The sequence below is a fragment of the Haliotis rubra genome, unplaced genomic scaffold, assembly GCF_003918875.1.
Source record: "Haliotis rubra isolate DU_JTF1 unplaced genomic scaffold, ASM391887v1 Scf1011, whole genome shotgun sequence".
Taxonomy (NCBI): domain Eukaryota; kingdom Metazoa; phylum Mollusca; class Gastropoda; order Lepetellida; family Haliotidae; genus Haliotis; species Haliotis rubra.
The window spans coordinates 242,016-263,943 of NW_025764906.1; the positions used below are offsets into that span (position 1 = coordinate 242,016).

Here is a 21,928-nt window from a genome sequence, read left to right on the forward strand (position 1 = left end):
GCTACCGTACGGCCTACAAATTGTGTTGCCACCTAAATGTATTTGTTTTCTTTCTCAGCAAAACCCAATTTTAGGTCAGTTTCTGATGAACTATGAAATGAAAACAACATGCCTCAACTGACTTGATGTCACATGATAGTCAACTCAGCAGGTTATAATTTAGCTGAAGCTATTTCATCATTATCAGCTATAAAAAACAGTGATCATTCTTAAAATGTCATAACATATTTTACGCATTCTTCATATGACTACATTTTACATGTTTGTTGTGAGTTATCTCCCTTTCTGATGATTACCCAGTATCAACTCATTGTTTATAGTTATTATTGTTTATAGAATTAACCATTGATATTTTTATGATGAGACTTTTTTAATATTGCAAGAAAATCATTCCGTAATAGGAAATAGCAAATGGCACAGTTTAAACTTTTCTGACGGACACATGCTAAGGAGGACACAGTGAGAGAAAGTTCAAAATGAAATTCACACAGTCAATAACGTGTATGTCCACCATGAGTATTTATGCATGCTTGACAACTGCGCCTCATTGAGCCAATCAAACGTCGCTAGAAGTCTTGTGGAATGGCATTCTATATCTGTGGAAGAACCTGGCAGAGTTCCTGAAGTGTGACTGGGGGACAGATATGGGGATTTAGCAGGCCAGGGAAGGAAGGTCTGGCGTTGTCCTGCTGGAAGATCACTCCTGGACCATTCTGCTGGAGAAACGGTAGGACGACTGGAATAACAATTTTTTCTCTGTACGGGAGACCCGTTAATTTCCATTGATGACAAGCAAAGGTGAACATCCATCACTCATTGCTCCCACCATAAACCATCACTCCACTGCCGCCAAAACGGTTGGCCTCAAGGACACAGTTCCTCATTATGTCGCCGATAAACTTGTGTTCGGCCATCAGCGTGATGTAAGAGGAATCTGGACTTGTTAGTGAAGAGAAGATGTCTCCAATCACATGCTCTCCACCGCAGATGTTGTCTGCACCACTGTACAGTCCGTTTGAGTCAGAAATGGAGCGATGAATTGCAAATTTTATCATTGTACAAAATTGCCAAATAAATATAAATAGTACACATGTTTATCATTTACTAATACCCAACAGCTTTCTTATATTTGAAAATTTTCTGGACTCCACCAAAAAAGTTGTTTAAGAAACTATCATCATTGAAAACGCAAAAGTTGTTATCTGTCGCGGCTGGGTGAAACCGCAGAAACGGAACAGCCACTATTTCGTCATGCCATTCAAGCTGTGACACCGTCAGTGTGCTGATCTAGACTACCATTTGTTGGACTTCCATTGTCTTTCTTTAGAATCCTGGGTCTCAACTAAAAAATGCAGTATTAGGAATTTTAACCTTAAATACAACAATTCTTACATTTGACCACCTTCTAAAAGGCATTTATCATCCAAAACTGTGTTCCACAGGAGATATCGCTTGTGTGAGATCAAACGATATCTCCTAGGAGATATCGCTTTGACAGTAGATTTTGTACAATGCCCTGACAATGCTATGACGTCATGTACTTGATGACATCACAATGCTATGACATCGCTGCACTGCAAGTGTAATGGCAGTACCATGTTCAGAGATGTACATTTTTCATTGAAAATTAATGAAGAGTGATTTTGGATGATAAATAGAATCTCACCCTCGTGTCTTCTGATATCAAATATATCAACACTCGTTGATAAAGTAAAAATATCCTCGGCAAGCCTCGGATATTTGTAACTTTATCAACTCGTGTTGATATAATTGATATCAGAAGACACTTGGGTGAGATTCTCTATTTATTCATGGTAGGTGTATAAGTTCAACTTTGTTTTTTTTACTGTAGTCCTGCATCAATACTGCATTGAGCTCAGAAGAAAGCCTTGATGAGAGACACCCAGAGAGTGCTGCCACAGAGATAGTGAAACCTAGCCAGAGGGAGCCTGATGACCCCTCACACCGACAAGGAGGAGGCCCCGAGGTGAGGACATCTGATGACAATCAAACATTATATGGCTTGAGATCTCCTTGCCAATTAGATGGTCAGGTGCCCCTTTCCAATCAAACACCTGATGGCCTGAGAGCTCCTTGCCAATTAGATGGTCAGGTGCCCCTTTCCAATCAAACACCTGATGGCCTGAGATCTCCTTGCCAATTAGATGGTCAGGTGCCCCTTTCCAATCAAACATCTGATGGCCTGAGAGCTCCTTGCCAATTAGATGGTCAGGTGGCCCTTTCCTATCAAACACCTGATGGCCTGAGAACTCCTTGCCAATTAGATGGTCAGTGTGCCCCTTTCCAATCAAACACCTGATGGCCTGAGATCTCCTTGCCAATTAGATGGTCAGGTGCCCCTTTCCAATCAAACACCTGATGGCCTGAGATCTCCTTGCCAATTAGATGGTCAGTGTGCCCCTTTCCAATCAAACATCTGATGGCCTGAGAGCTCCTTGCCAATTAGATGGTCAGGTGCCCTTTCAATCAAACACCTGATGGCCTGAGAGCTCCATGTTAATTAGATGGTCAGGGTCCCCTTTCCAATCAAACACCTGATGGCCTGAGAACTCCTTGCCAATTAGATGGTCAGGTGCCCCTTTCCAATCAAACACCTGATGGCCTGAGAGCTCCTTGCCAATTAGATGGTCAGGTGCCCCTTTCCAATCAAACATCTGATGGCCTGAGAGCTCCTTGCCAATTAGATGCCCCTTCATAACCCTTGGGGATTAGTTGGGAGCTTGATACAGATCAGCTGATTTAACACTTTTTACAGGGAATAATAGCTACTCATCTCAGGGTAAAGTGTTGATTGAATTAGATTCTTGAACTATCTTTGTGTTAACATTCAGCTTACTGAATTGTTTGCACACTTCTTAGCCCTGCCTGCTTGTTTAATGTTGCTGTTAAGGAACATATCATTTCAAACAGTTTGGCTTCATTAAATAAAGGACAATTGAAATGATAGTTTGCATGTTAATACCAGTGAGAAAAGGGCACATTATTATTATCCATAAACGTGGAGGTTAAGGCCAATTCGAACATACAATATTTTCTTGTACTTACTGAATTACACGATTGAATATTATTGCATCTTGATTCCTGATATGAAACTCAGAGCAGTGATTGCAGACAATGACAGTAATATTCACTTCCCTGCAACAATAATCCAACTTGCATTTCACGTGCACTCATCTCCGAGTGTATTGACCATGACCAGTTTGCACTGGGTGTGTTTGAGCGGGCAGTTTTAGGGATAAAACCAAAATGCCTTCAGAACATGCCCCCCTCCATGATAGACCCATATCTATCATTAAAATTGACTAAATGAGAGAAACAAGGAAAACTATGAGTATGTACATCAGTTGCTGTTACAAGCATCATTTCACAAATTCAGCATTCAACTCCATTCAAGAGTTCAGACCTTTGTGATTGGCCTTTTCAAGACTGTAGAGCCAACCTGAACATCAAGAACATGCACATGACCATCCTTTCCAGGATAGGCCAAACTCCACGAGGGGTATCCGCAGATACTACTATCACTATGTCATCAACCTGTAGGTCTCGGGATGGTGGGAACCATTTCTCTCTCATCCATCGTTTCCACACGTGTCTGATGAGTTCTTGAACTCTTCTCCATCGTTTCTTAGGGCTGAAGGAGGTAGAGTCCAACACTGGTGCAAATTCCCCACCTACCTGACCATGCAGGAAATGATTTGGCGTGAGTGGAACATCATCCTGTGGATGTGCACTTTGATACGTCAAAGGTCTAGAATTCATAAGAGCTTCCACTCCTATGACGGCTGTCATGAGTTCGTCATCACTAATATCCCCTGAACTCCTCCAAAGCATGGTGCATTTGGGGGATTGAACAACCAGTTGACACTTTTGTTTGTCAAAGTTTGCCAGCAGCTAGCTGTTTCAGCTCCTTTGCCACACCAACGAAGTTAGTGCCGTTGTCTGAGATTATTTCCTTTGGCATACCTCGTCTGTGCACCATACGAAACAAGGCATTCAGAAACGAACCCGTGTCTAACCCAAAAGCCATTTCTAAATGTACTGCTCGTTTCGACAGACATGAATAGGCAGTGATAACGTTTTTGTCGACTCTTACCTCAGACCTTGTACCGTGTGAAATGGACCTGCATAATCCACGCCTGTTGTCACAAATGCTTTCATTGAACATGAAAACCCTAACCTTGGGGAGAACTGCCATTATCTGATATGCTGGTTTGGCTTTTTCCCACTGTCTTTCCCACTGACGTATTTCCTCTCTAGCTGAAACAACCCAGAATCTAGTGGACAAGGCTGACAATGTATTATTTGTACCCATGTGACTCACCTGCTCATGATATTACTTGACAATCAGTTTGGTGACCTAGGAATGTCTTTGGAGTATAATAGGATGTCTGGCATCAAAAGACAATACATCCGCAAACCTCAGTCTGCCTCCTGCTCTCATTAGTCCATTGTCATCAACAAAAGGCTGTAAGCCTATCAACTTACTGTTTGCTGACAACTCTGATTTTCTCATCAGTGAAGAATAGTCATGAGAAAATTCTTCCCTTTGATTTCTTACCAGTATAGTTGTTTCTGTGTCCTCAGTGTCTTCCGCATCCAGTTCAACCTGTTTTCTAAGTGAACAGTGAGCTCTAGCATTGTTGAGAAACCTGTAGACCGTATATACTCTGCAGAGTCTCTTCCAGCTAGAAAATCTATTTGGTTCTAACCGCTCAGTATCTGACTCAGATTGAGTGAACATGGCCGAGTTTACCTAAGACCTTTTTTGTCCAGATTTTTCACCATTTTCAAAGGCAACTGGACATTCATCTTCATCACGAGTCAGAAATGTAGGTCCATGCAGCCATTTATCAGTGGAAAATGTTTCAACATCTGCACCTCTGCGAAGAATGTCTGCAGCATTCTGTTTGGAAGGGACGTATTTCCATTGACTGATTTTTGTATGTTCCTGTATGTATGCAATCCTGTTTGCTACAATTGGTTTAACACATCTACTTTGTCTTCTAATCCACCAAAGGACGTTGACTGCTAGACCACAATGTTACACATTGTAGAGGTAACCAGGGATCGAAAATTCCACTCGTCCGCTCCTATTGACGAGTAATATTTGTTTCGGGCAAGTGAAAAACATAACTTGCTTGTGCAAGAAGACGAGTACGGTTTCTGATCCCAAAGTAACATTTTTATCCCAATTTATGTAATGCGGTGGGATATAGTCGTCGCCTCGTCCGTCTGTCCGTCCGTCCGTCCGTCCGTCCGTCAGCCCTGTAATCATTTTGTTTCTGGAGCATAACTCAAAGACCTTTTGTTATTTACAGATTATTGTCATTTTTATTTTTCTCGGTTTCCATGGAAACGTTTTGGACTTAGTCTTAAAGAAGGGTGGGCTTCGTTTCCGGAGCATAACTCAAGAACCATTCAATATTTCTCAACAAAACTTGGTAGATATATCAAACAGGTCCTAAAGTTGTGCCTTTTGCTATTTACAGATTTTTGGCATTTTTATTTTTCCTGGTTTCTATGGAAACGATTCGGACTTAGTCCAAAAAGTGAGGGGTGGGCTTCGTTTCCGGAGCATAACTCAAGAACCGTTCAATATTTTTCAACAAAACTTGGTAGATATATGAAACAGAACCTTGAGTGGTGCCTTTTGGTATTTGCAGATTTTTGTCATTTTTATTTTTCCCGGTTTCCATGGAAACATTTTGGACTTAGTCTCAAAAAGTAAGGATTGCTTTCGTTTCCGGAGCATAACTCAAGAACCGTATAATATTTTTCAACAAAACTTGGTACATATATCAAACACATCCTAAAGTTGTGCCTTTTGCTATTTGCAGATTTTTGGCATTTTTATTTTTCCCGGTTTCCATGGAAACGATTCGGACTTAGTCCCAAAAGTGAGGGGTGGGCTTCGTTTCCGGAGCACAACTCGAAAACTTCTGAATGTCTTTCAGCAAAACTTGGCAGATATGTGAGGCAGATCCCAAAGTGGTGCCTTTTGCTATTTGCAGATATTTGTGATTTATTATTTTCTCTGTTTCCATGGAAATGATTCAGACTTAGTCTCAAAAGGAAGGGATGGGTTTCGTTTCCGGAGCATAACTCAAGAACCATTCAATATTTTTCAACTAGACTTAGTAGATATATCAAACAGATCCTAAAGTGGTGCCTTTTGCTATTTACAGATTTTTAGCATTTTCACTTTTCCCGGTTTCCATGGAAAAGATTCAGACTTACTTGCAATAGTGAGGGGTGGGCTTCGTTTCCAGAGCATAACTCAAGAACCGTTCAATATTTTTCAACAAAACTTGGTAGATGTATGGAACAGAACCTTAAGTGGTGCCTTTTGCTATTTGCAGATTTTTGGCATTTTTATTTTTCTTGGTTTCCATGGAAACATTTTGGACTTAGTCTCAAAAAGTAAGGATTGCTTTCGTTTCCGGAGCACAACTCAAAAACCGTATAATATTTTTCAACAAAACTTGGTAGATATATCAAACACATCCTAAAGTTGTGCCTTTTGCTATTTGCAGATTTTTGGCATTTTTATTTTTCCCGGTTTCCATGGAAACGATTCGGACTTAGTCCCAAAAGTGAGGGGTGGGCTTCGTTTCCGGAGCACAACTCAAAAACTTCTCTATATCTTTCAGCAAAACTTGGCAGATATGTGAGGCAGATCTTGAAGTGGTGCCTTTTGCTATTTGCAGATATTTGTGATTTATTATTTTCTCTGTTTCCATGGAAATGATTCGGACTTAGTCTCAAAAAGGAAGGGATGGGTTTCGTTTCCGGAGCACAACTGGAAAACTTCTTAATATCTTTCAGCAAAACTTGGCAGATATGTGAGGCAGATGCCAAAGTGGTGCCTTTTGCTATTTGCAGATATTTGTGATTTATTATTTTCTCAGTTTCCATGGAAACAATTTGGACTTAGTCTCAAAAGGGAGGGGTGGGTTTTGTTTCGAGCACAACTCAAAAACTTCTTAATATCTTTCAGCAAAACTTGGCAGATATGTGAGGCAGATCCCAAAGTGGTGCCTTTGCTATTTGCAGATTTTTGTCATTTATTTTTTTTCATGATTTCCATGGAAACGATTTGCACTTAGTCTCAAAAATCAAGCTGGACTTAAAGTAACTGTCAGATGAAAGTTATTATCCCACCGCATGTAATGTGGGTGGGATATAGTTGTCGTCATGGCCGTCCGTCTGTCTGTCCGTCCCGGGTCAGAATCATTTTGTTTCCGGAGCATAACTCAAAGACCGCTCGATATTTTTCAACCAAAATTGGTAGATATGTCAAACATAACCTAAGGTGGTGCCTTTTGCTATTTACAGATTATTGTCATTTTTATTTTTCTCGGTTTCCATGGAAACGTTTTGGACTTAGTCTTAAAGAAGGGTGGGCTTCGTTTCCGGAGCATAACTCAAGAACCATTCAATATTTTTCAACAAAACTTGGTAGATATATCAAACAGATCCTAAAGTTGTGCCTTTTGCTATTTGCAGATTTTTGGCATTTTTATTTTTCCCGGTTTCCATGGAAACGATTCGGACTTAGTCCCAAAAGTGAGGGGTGGGCTTCGTTTCCGGAGCATAACTCAAGAACTGTTCAATATTTTTCAACAAAACTTGGTAGATGTATGAAACAGAACCTTAAGTGGTGCCTTTTGCTATTTGCAGATTTTTGGGAATTTTATTTTTCCCGGTTTCCATGGAAACATTTTGGACTTAGTCTCAAAAAGTAAGGATTGCTTTCGTTTCCGGAGCATAACTCAAGAACCGTTGATAATATTTTTCAACAAAACTTGGTAGATATATCAAACAGATCCTAAAGTGGTGCCTTTTGCTATTTGCAGATTTTTGGCATTTTTATTTTTCCCGGTTTCCATGGAAACGATTCGGACTTAGTCTCAAAAGTGAGGGGTGGGCTTGCGTTTCGAGCATAACTCAAGAACCGTTCAATATTTTTCAACAAAACTTGGTAGATGTATGAAACAGAACCTTAAGTGGTGCCTTTTGCTATTTGCAGATTTTTGGCATTTTTATTTTTCTTGGTTTCCATGGAAACATTTTGGACTTAGTCTCAAAAAGTAAGGATTGCTTTCGTTTCCGGAGCACAACTCAAAAACCGTATAATATTTTTCAACAAAACTTGGTAGATATATCAAACACATCCTAAAGTTGTGCCTTTTGCTATTTGCAGATTTTTGGCATTTTTATTTTTCCCGGTTTCCATGGAAACGATTTTGACTTAGTCCCAAAAGTGAGGGGTGGGCTTCGTTTCCGGAGCACAACTCAAAAACTTCTCTATATCTTTCAGCAAAACTTGGCAGATATGTGAGGCAGATCTTGAAGTGGTGCCTTTTGCTATTTGCAGATATTTGTGATTTATTATTTTCTCTGTTTCCATGGAAATGATTCGGACTTAGTCTCAAAAAGGAAGGGATGGGTTTCGTTTCCGGAGCACAACTGGAAAACTTCTTAATATCTTTCAGCAAAACTTGGCAGATATGTGAGGCAGATGCCAAAGTGGTGCCTTTTGCTATTTGCAGATATTTGTGATTTATTATTTTCTCAGTTTCCATGGAAACAATTTGGACTTAGTCTCAAAAGGGAGGGGTGGGTTTTGTTTCCGGAGCACAACGCGAAAACTTCTTAATATCTTTCAGCAAAACTTGGCAGATATGTGAGGCAGATCCCAAAGTGGTGCCTTTTGCTATTTGCAGATTTTTGTCATTTATTTTTTTCATGATTTCCATGGAAACGATTTGCACTTAGTCTAAAATCAAGCTGGACTTTAAGTAACTGTCAGATGATTTGTTCTTTCAAAGATGTGGAGGCCGGGGGGATATGTCATCTTCTGATGACTCTTGTTCTTTTTCTTTAAAGTTCAGCTCTCTTTGATGGTGAACGAATTCAATTTTGTCAAAGATTTTGTACAGAAGACAAAGTTAGTAATGTTTATTGTAGTTTTATTCCAAGCAAACATTTTGAAATAAAATAATTTAAATCTATATTCATTGTGATGCATGATCTATAGGGCAAGTACAATTTCAGAAGGATGAGTGGAAAGTTCATATTACTCGCCCTAAAGGGAGAGTGCAGATTTTAAATTTTTCAAGCTCTGGGTAACTCTAATGATTTTGTTATTGCAAGAATCAGTCTGACCCCAAGAACAGCAGCGTGAAGCTCCAACCGTGGCATACTAACTGCCTTGAGAGGGGCTACAAGACACTTGGAAGCTACCAGATGACTAGTCCTTTGACTATCCCCATGAGTTGTAACTGAGAAAACTACAGCTCCAAACACTACTTCTGAGGCCTCTACAAATGTGTGCAACTTCATTTTTGAAGTATCTAAGTTGATCTTGAGTCCCCTTGGAAGCGAGCACTAACTTTCAAACTCCTGGTACAAAGCCCATGCCTTTTTTTCCAGATCTGGACTAACAATGTCATCCCAGTTAGCACCCGATAGCCACATCTCTTGCAGGATAACTATAGCTCTTATGGACCTAGGAACCCAAGACGATCAAACAACCAAGCAGTTTCTTTCAAGAGGTTCTTCTTAGTCATCTTGATATCCTGCTTAGATGACATGAATGAGAACCTAAACTCATCTGAGTCAGCACTCCATAGTAAGCCCAATGCTTTTACAGATGGCAATTCACTCATTTGAATGTTAATCTCCTTTATTCTGTCTTCTGGTATTTGTTGGAGAACTGGTATGGAATTAGAGACCCACTTACGAACATGCATTCCTGCACTACTCCACAGCTGTTGCAGCTGGTTGTAGAGCTCTATAGCTTTTACTGTTTGTCTGTGCAGAATCAATGTTGTCATCCATGTAGGTTGACTTTTCTATTGTAGCTGCAGCTAATGGAAGTTCTTTCTCAAGTGATTTCGCATGTTCTTGAGTGATATACTGAGCTAAAAAAGGGAGAACAATTTAGTCCAAATAGAATCTTTGAAAACTCAAACCCATCTGGCTTTTTGTTTTGATCCATCAATCTCCAAAGAAATCTTAGATATGGACAGCCATCCTGAGCAAGTTCTAATTGGAGGTACATTTCAGCAACATCACAAATGATTTCAGCAGGGTGTTTGCGAAACCGCAAAAAGATTTCAAACAGATCATTCTGTAGTTTAGGGCCTTGATGAATGACATCATTCAAGGATATGCCTTTATTCCTTGCCGAAGCATCAAATACTATTCTTACCTTTGTTGTACTTCTGTCAGGTATAATGACCGGAAAATGAGGCAAGAACCATTTACTTTGACCTATTTCTGTTTCAGGTACTTTTCTGATGTAGCCCTTTTGTATGTACTGTTCTATGACGTCATTGTAGGCTTCTGAAATGGTTGATCTTTAGACACCTTCTTTTCTATTTTGACAAGACGACTGTATGCCATGTCATAACCTGATTTCTGTCCTCTTTGTACACAAGAGATTCTTTTACAGCCTTAACTGCAACATCCTCATCAAGACTTCTAACTGTTGTTGAAGCCGAAATGCTTTCAGATTCTCATAATTGAATGAATCAAAGATTCAAGATTTGTATCTGCTTCTACCTCTGTATTCTGGATGAAGAATGAACCTGCAACATGTGTTGCATGCCTGTCTAATCCTGGTATCTGACCCACACAAGTCCAGCCTAAAGGTGTCAACCTAGCTACTGGTTCTCTTGGAGCCGTCAGATTTCTTTGAGAGAAGAATGCAGCTCTAAATAGTCCATACCTATTAGGATGTCAACTATGGGCCCAGACCTTACCTTTCGGAATTCAATATTCCTCAATGTGGCCATTGCCTGACATGTTTACACCAATCAATAACTTCCATTCTACGTTTTACTTGTGTAGTTGTCAAAGCTGTATAAGACTGGATTGTTTTGGCTTTCCACCATATCGGCTGATCAAAGGTGAGGATAGGAGTTACGTGTTACGTTCTTGCTTGGGTGCAGATGAACTTCAAAGTAGAAAATATGCATGATGAATTGCTTGGGCTCCTGCCAATCATGGGTAAGAAGGTGACAGTTGTCTCTCATGGATATGTTCCTTGTTGCACAGCTTGCATCATCCCTGACCATGAAGGTCGTGGAGATTTCAGTGGCCAGGATATCTTCCAAAGTGTTGTAAAGGTCAAGTTGGATCATCTGTGATTAGCTGATTTGTGTCCTTAGAGCCATGAAATGCGAAAAAGTTTGTTTTTTTCCTCCAAAATCATTTTTTTAATTATGACGGAAATGTCTTGCCTTAGATTAAGAATTCAAGCAGAACTCTGCTTCACAGAAATACATCATTTATACAATTGAAAAAAGATAACAAATTAAGTTTATGTCACGTTTTACTCACATTTTAGTATGTATCTCATACATAGAATAGCTGAAATCTACTAAATCTATTTTCTACAGGCTTCTGTTGTGCCCCCGACAGAGTAACAATAATGATAGGATTATGTCAAACTTGATCACTGTTTCTGCATTGCATGGACTTATCAAGGATTGTATACATTTAATGAAAAGAAATAACTTTACTGTATGATGTTTGTAATTTTTGGGTACTCTCAACAACAATATTTGAACAATGATATCTTTCTATACTTTTGATATATCATCTAAAAGTGATGTCAACTAAATGTGTTTTGATAAACACATCCAACTGTGAATTTAGAGTAATCCCCAATACTTCAAGATCAAAGTTTGTCCAGTTTAGTTTCTATCTTCACATAATGTTACATTAGAGTCTGCCTTGGATCCTAGCCATATTGCTTTGGTCTTCTCAATATTCACCTTATGTCCAGGAATTTTGTAAAAATTATCTAATGTATCTAAAGCACTCTTCAAACTATTTTCAGATCCATCCAGAAAAAGGTCTGTGTCATAAAATCCTTATAAAAAAGCCAATAAATCCCTACATAAAGAACAATACTAATTTTTAAACTTATCCTATCTCACGACTTGCACCTCTCTCTCTTCATTTGACCATGAGTGGAAACGAATTAAACTTTGCTCCAGGCCTTCCTTGTCCCTGTCCCCGTGCTGTGCATGCCTTCCTGCCTTAGCCATGCTCACTAGGCCGTGACAGCACGTGGCATGCGCAGTCCTCACCCACGTGATCACCTTCCATTCTCATTCTCTTTCTTGTCGCTTGACAGAGTGGACGTGAATTTTTTCGTCTGATAATTGCTCAACATGGTTAAGCCTGTTCAGGCCAGAAACGAAGTTGTGCGCTCAGCGTAATAAAAAATTTTCAGCTTGGGACCCACACACATCGTGTGTTGCTTATAAATGTGGGTTGTAGTGATTGGGACAAATGTTGTCCTAAGTGTTCAGGACCGTCTAATGAGGATTTTAAAGCTTACAAACGTGCTTGTGCCAGATGTTTGGCAGATAGGGCCAGGAATGCTTATGCAGGATCTGGTCCATCTCCCGCTAAAAACAATAGTTACATCGCCCCACCCTACCTGCTCGCCATTCTAAATCTCCCGTCTCTCCTAACGAAGATTTTATGGACGCTTCATTTGATTCCTATTTGGGACGCTTTCCTCACCCAGCTCAAGTTCTCATGGGCATGCAAGGGTGGTAATGACTGATATTTCCTCTACACAAGACCTGCGATCTACTTCATCTCGTAGATCCGTTTCTTCGGACCGTTCAAAGTCCTCGAAAACTTCTGAATCCAAGCATTAATCATCGAGGCGTGGATCGGCTTGGTTGAAACATAACCGTTCTCCTCTACGTACGGTTTCATCCCACCGAAACAATTCACCCACACGAGTTGAGTCACCATCTGGTTCGGAGGTTCGAATCCGTCTTCTTCTACTGCTGGGGAAGTGTCGTTCTAGATCTTGTTCACGCTCGAGCTCTCGTCGTCCTTCCAATGTACCAGTCCGAACGGATTCACCACCTCGATTCTTTTCACCAATCAGAATTGGGTCTAATGCCAGTGTTGGTTCACTAAAACGGAACCATTCACCTAGCCGTGTCATTGCCAAGGGTCGAACTAGTTCACTCAGCCGAGCCGGCTCACCAGACCGAACTCGAATGGATTCACCAGGACGAACCGGTTCACATACCCGACTCAGTTCACCTCAAAATAGTTTCAGTTCGACTCACCATCTCATAGTCGAATCAATTCACCACAGCGTTTTGATTCACGTAGTCGTTCAGTCTCACCTAGTCGAAGTGGTTCGCCATTTCAATCCGGTTCACCTAGCCATACGGTGTGTTTTCGTCAGAGTGATTCTGGTAGTCGGTCTCATTCCTGAATCAGGATATCCCGTCTTGCCAGTCTAGAGCTATATGTGAGCACTTGCGGTCAGCACCTTTACGTGATAGTTCCCCACTTTAACATTGTTCTGTGCGGGTGGTTTCACCTGCTAGGCTGCGTTATGGTTCAGTAGATCGGCGTTCACCTTCACGCCATGCCACTTCTACTTTGCCTCAGTCATAGGTTATTCCTGAATCTTGGAATCTTGCGCTTGATCCCTCTCCAGCCGGGTTTAGACACCATGCTTCTTGCTGTTGACCCTAAGTAGCGTAATTTTGCGCACACTGTAACAATATTTACTTCCTCGGATCCCCACTCGTCATGTGTGGGTTGTATTGACCTGTGTTCCTGGAGCAAACGTCTTCGGGAATGTGCTCCCTTATCAAGGACGTTTTTAGAGCATGTAGACATGCTTGCTCCCGTTGGCTGGAAGGCAGAGCTCGTTACACTTCAACAGTTGATCACCCGCCACGGCGTATGTGGATTACGACATCGACTCAGTTCGCCATAATATTAAGACTGTTTCTTATCACACCGAAACGGTTCACATCATCGATTCAATTCACAGCACCGAAACGATTCACCTCGACTGGAACATTTCACCTCGCCTTGCCGGTTCATCTGAGCGTTCTAAATCTCTCCATCAGCTGAGATCATTTAAACGTTTCGGATTACAAAACCGATCCAGATCACAGTCACGATCCAGATCACATCGGACTGATTCAGATCACATCAACATTCCGGCTCACCACCCTGAACCGATTTACCAGCCCGGCTCGTACCGTTTCACCAGGCCGAAAGCTCCCTATCATCGAACCAGTTCACCTGGCCGTTCAAGATCACTGAATTGTCAGCATTCATCTAACTGTCAGCTTTCGTTAATAATCCGTTCCTCGGACCTTGCCAGCAATTGAGCTTATAATAATAGCATGCTTGTAATGCGCTGTTTTCCATGTACAACATGCTCAAAGCGCAAGACATAGAAGTACATACAAACAGACTATAGGAGAGAATAAAAGATTAGAGAGATACATGGAAACAATGCAATGAATTATCCTTTACACTCATAAGCTAATCTGAAAAAGTGCGTCTTTAGTAAAGATTTAAAATTAGAAAGTTCTGTACAGTCACATAGATATTGAGGTAGTTGATTCCAGGCTGTAGAGGCTGCATACGAAAAGGACCTTTCACCATAAGTAGAATTCCTAACAGTGGGGATAATGAGGAAGCGTTTATCCTGTGAGCGAGAGAGCGACACATGGGCGGTGCTGTGTGAGGGACTGGGCCAGATATGAAGGGGCAGATCCAGACAGACAGCGGAAAGTGAGGTGCAGAAGCTTGAATTGAATCCTATAGTGGGTGGGCAGCCAGTGTAAAGAATGTAGGAGTTTCAGAGCGTCATCAGATTTACGTGACTGGGTCACTATACGTGCAGCAGCGTTTTGCACACGCTGAAGTTTCCTTATCTGTGTCTTAGTGGCACCAGCGAGAAGGGAGTTACAGTAATCAATCCTGCTCATAACTAGAAACAGGACAAGAGTGGTGGCAGATTCGGTGGTGAGATATGGTCGGATATGTCCAATAGTACGCAACTGAGCAAAGCAGCTCTGGACTAGATGGGAAACGTGATCATCCAGTGACACATCTGAGTCAATAATCACACCAAGGTCTTTGACCTTGTCAGTGATTTGGATGTTTGTATTATCAAACCTAAAACATGTAAGACCACACTGTGATCTCCTTTTCTGTGGCCCTAGGACAATGCATTCCGTCTTGTCACTATTCAGTTTTAGTTTGTTGTAATGCATCCACGCCTTGATGTCTTCACAACAAGTGCTCAATTCACTCAAAGCCCTGTGCGCCTGAAATGGCCTTGACTCCATGGATCTGTAGACTTGAGAGTCATCAGCATAGTGATGTCTGTCAGCTTCATGTCTTTCCACGACACTTCCAAGCTCCTTTATATACAAGGTGAAAAGAACCGGTCCTAAGACGGATCCTTGTGGAACCCAACATGTAAGATATGATGGGTCAGATGACAACTTGTCAATGATTACACACTGACTTCTATCGGACAGGTATGATTTAAACCACTCTAAAGCTGTTCCATCGATGAGAAATTCCAACCTCAGACGTTCCAGGAGTTTGCAGTGATCGATGGTGTCAAATGCACTGCTTAGGTCAAGAAGTGCCAAGACTGCGAGATTCTTGTTATCGATGCCAAGCGAATGTCACTGATCACTTTCAGCAATGCAGTCACCGGTGCTATGATGGCTACGGTAGGCGGACTGTAGATGATCATGAAGGTCATGTTTATCAAGATGTTCAGAAAGTCGTGTGCATACAGCACGCTCAACTAACTTGGAAAGATAACTGAGATTAGATACTGGCCGGTAGATGCCAAGCAGATCAAAGTCTAAGTTTGGCCTTTTCAGGAGTGGCTTCACTAGAGCTGACTTAAAGGAAGACGGCACTATTCCATATTCAAGATTAATGTTGATGATTTTTGTAAGAGTCGGAATTAAAAGATCAATGTTATCAAGGATGATGGATGTCGGCACAGGGTCCAAGTCACTGGAAGTAGGATTGGACTTCCGGATAATTTTCAAGACTTCATCACAGGTGAATTCATTGAAAGTAACCAGTTTCTCCGAGCAATCATCAGTTAGTTCAGTAGAAGGCGTATCCGTGCTGGTCTCACATTCGCCAGAAGAATCTGCAGACATCATGCCAGCACGTATCTTGGCAATCTTCTCTGTAAAGAATTGCTGGAACCGGTTAGGCAACAACTCGGGAGAGTCTGTTTTTGGCAGTGGTGAAGTGAACTCCTTACCAAGATCTTGTGATCTTGTGTCAGACATTGAATCCTGGATTTGAGAGTTCAGTGACATCTGTTTGGCCTTCCTTATCAAAGACGTCACTTTATTTCTCGCAACACAGCAACACATTGGGCGATTCACCACTCGTGTTATTTCCAACACGGCGCATCTTGCCAGCCTATCAGAGCCTATGCCAAATGTGTCTGGGATGCCTCCCAAGACACTTAACCCACATCGAACCTCATCTTTGTTTTCATGGTTCGGGCTACGCCAGTTGCCTATAAGATGCAGGAATGGTTTTGGGGGATTCGACACACATGATCGCATGGTTCGCCGACCACCTACAAGCTACCTAGAGCAAGATACAAGATGTTCTATTGATTACATTCAACATGAAGGATCGGGACTTGTCAACACTGGTTTTCTACATCCTCAACGAGGTTCGTGAACTTGCATCTAGATAGGGCCAAATTTGTCGAACTCTGCTAGTTTTCAACATGATCATAGTTTTCAGGGCATCTGTGAGGCGCTGATTTCCTCATTACGAAGTGGCAAGCTCTAAGCTCGACAATTTGATTTGTTTATCCGGTTTACCTTACGGCTTGTGAGGTGCTTAATGTTTTTAGTCACATAACTTATCCCACCTTGTACCCCTTTTTCGGATGGTTGTACAGAGGTAGTAGCTATGTGCTTCACCATGCCAAATTGATTTACATTTGATGTCAGTAGCGGAGTCATCTAGAGATATCACGCTCGGCACTTGACGGTCTGACGATCCCAGTTCTCAAGAGTCCTCCGTGACCGGGGCTCATCTCATTCCAGATTTAATCTACCATCCGATCTTCACCTTTGATGAATGATTCGGTTCAACGATTCTACCCTTCGGTGTAGATATCAGTTCTACAACCCCCCGATATGGCATTACTAGATATGCTTGCTAGCCAGGAATACTTTACGACGCTCCACTGAGTCTTGTTACTACAGACTACTGGTAACAGCGTGTTTGTGTATCACTGGGTGCAATTGTTGCAGATGGTTCGTCATCTTCATCTCCCTTTGTTTTACATGATAAGCAAGTTTCTGGACAGATAACAGATGGGTGAAGTTTTTGTGCATGGTACCAGCAGTGATGTTTTGTTCAAATAGCTAGCATAGCTCAGCCCAGAATTTATGGATTGTGACTCGCCCGGTTAACCGAAGACCGTGTTGTCCGTTTTTTTGTCACTCCTGTGTAACGTTTGCAAATGGCGGACTACTGTTTGTTTACCGGAATTTTGATGATTAGAGTGACTATGAAGTGTCCTTGCAGACTTGTCTTGGTCCCAAGAATCGGATACCAAGTCCAGCCTTTAAATGCTAGTAACAATGAACGCTGCCATTCCCGGTAAGAGTGATTGTGTCGAGAGAGACTGCTTATCGAGGGTGACAGACAGAAACACCCGTGAACGATTTGACTAGCTCAAGCACTGAGTTCAGAGGTCCTGCAGTTATGCAAGGACTGTCACCAGGCAGCGATCTACTACCTACATCACTCCACCTGGCGAACCATCAACCAGAGTTTATGGAATTGTATATGCTACTGTATGCAGATGATTTATGTTTGCTTGCAGATTCTGCCATTAGTCTTCAGAGGAAGATCAATGTATTTCTACAGTTTTGCAAAAAAATGGGGCTTGTCTGTAAATTTTGAGAAAACAGAGGTGCTAGTGTTTAGAAATGGTGGTAAATTAAGGCGGTATGAATCATGGTACTTTGATGATCATAAACTAAACGTTTCTACATATTATAATTATTTGGGTTTATTGTTTTCAAATAGACTTTCATGGTCTAAATCGGTTCAAAATCAGGTAAATAAAGCGAACAATGCCTTGTGCTCAGTTAAGGTTTTTGGTTGGAGACTTAAAAATATTTCTCCAATTATTTTGTTCAAAATCTTTGACGTTCAGATAAAGCCGATAATTTTGTACGCTTCGGAAATATGGGGTTTTCGGGAATGTCATGTTATTGAACAGTTTCACATCAGATTTTGTAAGTATGTGTTGGGCGTTAGTTATACATGCTCTAACGCTCTAAATTATATTTATGTTGATAGTTTATTACGTGTTATGAAGTATTGGTTCAAACTTTTACGCTTACCAAAGGATAGAAATCCAAAGCAGTGCTATATTATGTTGCACAATTTAGACAAAGCTGGTAGGAAAACGTGGGTATATTTTGTCCAAAATACTTTGTTCAATTATGGTTTTGGTTTTGTGTGGGAAGCTCAAGGAGTTGGCAACGAGGAACAATTTTGGAAAGATTTTCATGTAAGAGTTGGTGATTGTCAGAAGCAATTCATATTTTCAGAAATGCACAAATATTCATCGCTTGATGTCTATTCCAGTATCAAAAGCGTATTTTGCATTGAGCCATATTTAACTTTATTGAAATCTAAAGATGCGAGGCGTCAAATAACAATGTTACGAATCGGTGCACTTCCAATATATAAAAATACCGGTAGATTTGATGGAGTTCCGAGGCACCAAAGACTATGTAATATTTGTAATGATAATTTTGTAGAAAATGAATTTCATTTCCTATTTGAAGGTAATGTTTATCATGATTTGCGCTATAATATTTTAAAGCATTACCAAATTACATAGATCAGCAATACTTTCTAAACACATTATCCTGTACCAAGTTTTCAACACTAACAAATTGTTCTTCTTAGATTAAGGAAGCATTGTCATTGCGTTCTTTATACACATGAACCTGATTGTCAAATGCCACTATCTTATAATTACACATGCTTATTTGTATTGTACGTGGGCCTAAGGCCTTGTTACGAAATAAACTTGATTGATTGATTGATTGACCACAGACAATTCCATGGTAGTTGCTGACATCAACTGGCTTGAAGAGCCAATTTAAAGCTCGTATGGAGCTTGCAAAGGAAATTTCTGAATTGCAACTTCATGGCCAGACCATCCCATGTAAGATCAACATCCTCACAGATGTTCTATCTCATCCAGACGAGATCCTGTTTACAGAATCTGGACACCTTGAGACAGGTAGTGATCAAATCGGAGCAACCTCACTATATCTGTTTGTATCCAACAACCAATGACCAATGTATACACACATACATTAAGCGACACCCGCCAACTTTAGCTAAAGCATGATTGTCAAAATGAGGTACAAGGACGGGGTCAAGGATGTCCCAGATGTAGCAATCGCCATTGAGATTCCCCTGAACTGTTACAAGATCCAGCTTACAGTCATGGAAAAGGCATCCCCAGACCATAACTGACCCCCCACCAAACGGAACTGAAGCCTGCATGTTTCTTGGCAAATACGCAGTGTTTTTGGTCCTCCAAACAGGCGTTGATGGCCATCTGTGATGTGTAAAAGGAATTGCTCTTGTCTGACTAATGGACCTTTCTCCATGACCAAATTCCAAACACCAATCCAAACGGGCTCTTTTATGAAGATTAGTTAGTGCTGGACACATTGTGCCTCATGCCGGTCAACTTCAAGCAGTTTCTTACTGTTTTGTTGCTCACAGCTCTGTTTGGAAGCCAAAGGGTTTTTAATATGCCACTTGTGGTGAAGGGTTGACGTCGCACAAGATCTGCCAGGGCATAATCTTCCACTCTGGTCGTCTTTCTGGGTCGGCCTGGCCTTGGACGATCCCTCACATGGCTGATGGCGATGAATTTTCTCACAAGTCTGCTAATGATAGAGTGATGAATGTTCAGCTGACGACCAATCGCTCTGGCGGACATTCCTGTTTTATGTATGCCAATAATTTCCCGTCTCCTCACTTGTGAATATCGCCGCCGTGCCATACTGATAAGTTCTGAGTAAATTATCACGAGTTTTTATCAATTTATACCTTTTGGCACATCCGATTGAAAGTGCTTTTTGTGGGGCACATGGGTACTTTGAATTCCATGCATGTCATGTTGTGTTGGTGTGTAATCCCCAAACTGAACATTCGTTAAAGGAAACGCCATTCACAGTCTGTGCACCATCAAAACATCACAATATTTAAAAGGATCAAAATTATTACAAAATGTATCGGGTGTCACATAATTATCCCCGCCGCGCGTTTACGCCAAGCGGGGGACATAGTATTAGTACCGTCCGTACGTCTGTCCGTACGTATGTACGAATTGAAATATCTTAAGAACCGTTCACTAGATTCTTTTCATAATGGGTGCCTAGGTTCATCACAGTATAAGAAAGGTCCACGTCAGGTTTGGTGACCTTGACCTTAATTTCAAGGTCACAAGGAGACTTTAACGTTTTACCTGCATGTTAAGCTATCTCAAGAACTGTTCTCTGGATTTTTTTCATATTCAATACAAAGCTTTATCTAGGGAAGGCGCATGGCCCAGTCGATTTTGGTGACCTTCCCTTAATTTTCAAGGTCACAGAGACACTTTGAAGATTTGAGCATGTTAACCTGAATTGTCAGCAAGATATTTCAAAAACAGTTCACTGGATCTTCTTCAAAGACTTTCAAGACTTCCCTCAAATGTTTTTCAAAAAGCAATTTCTTTAGTACTATTTTTGCATATTTCATACACTATGACAATTATGTCAAAGTCAGTCTTTAAAATATGTGTGTTTGAACACCTAAAGAGCAAGACATCAAGAGAGGTTGACTGGTCATGTTTTTGTTGACATTTAACTTAAACTTTCATTACTTCATAAGTTTGACTTGATAATTTGCAGCGGGGATTATGTCACCTTAGTGACAATGCTTGTTAATTTCCATGTGTATATATCGGCCCAGTTCCTGATCCCACAAGTCCTAGCTAAGATCGGGAATCATCAGATGACACTGTATCTATAGCTGAAGCATGGCTGACATGCTCATGGTTTCCAGATCTCCCTTCTGGTGATCAACCATTATGCCTGCTTCTTTGACCTATGTTTCTCTGACAACAAAAGTATGACAGATTCCATTGCAACTTACTTGTATGGAAACTGTTGAGCAACACCTAGCGTCAGCGGGATTTTCACAATTAGTTTCCTCAGCTGTTACTCTATCAGAGCTTCAACATCTGCTTGATATGACTTGAAGTGGAACCCGAGTCCAGCAGTGGAGAGTCATACCTGGAACAGCCAGTGTCTCTACAGAAGTGGCCATTGTTGCAGACTTTGTGCTATATCTTGTTCCTGATATTTCTTGGCTTTGTTATCTGTCGATCGTGAAGGCTCAGGATTTCAGAAATACATTCCTTGGTACTCTCAGTCCTATTATTTAAACGTCGATCTGGAGTGGCAGGTTGAGCACAGACAGCGACCTGGATTAACTCATTAAGCCTGAGAGCCACCTCACCACTCAATACCTGGAACCCCTCGCTGATTGCCCACTCGCTGTGCCGAGACTAATTAGTGCTTATCACACCTGATTTCCCTGGCAGGTTTTGGGGATGACAGGAAACTGTCTAGTCGTACACACAAGTCCTGATTGTTTAATTGTGTCGTAAAGATACATGTTGAAAGAAAGCAGGTGTGAATACATATCGTGTATTGCACTGTTTTATGTAATTGTATTGCAAGTTTCTCTTGTAGACCTTTGGCGGCTTGTACATTTACATTTTATTACAATATGCATGTATTCTTTGTATGTAAGAGATGAGACACACATAAACAATTTCTCTCTCATATCATTGTGTGAGGTTTAATTTGACAAAACATCTATGACAATGACATACTGTAGAAAGGATTTACTTTCATACTTTATAATCTTCGACGAAAATAGCGTTTTTGCCAAGTGCATACGAATTATTTTAATGAAAGTACTATTACGCTAGTCTCTGACTAACATA

At 41.0% G+C, this 21,928-nt stretch overlaps 1 protein-coding gene across 1 annotated transcript in view; it reads left to right on the forward strand.

Annotated features, from left to right (window-relative positions):
• The window catches only part of LOC124269234 (tyrosine-protein phosphatase non-receptor type 13-like), a 223,031-nt gene that overhangs the window by 132,539 nt on the left and 68,564 nt on the right, over positions 1 to 21,928 (forward strand). The window contains exon 24 of the mRNA XM_046704256.1: positions 1,853 to 1,987. Within this exon, the coding sequence (XP_046560212.1) occupies positions 1,853 to 1,987 (135 nt within the window). The remainder of the gene's footprint in view (positions 1 to 1,852; positions 1,988 to 21,928) is intronic.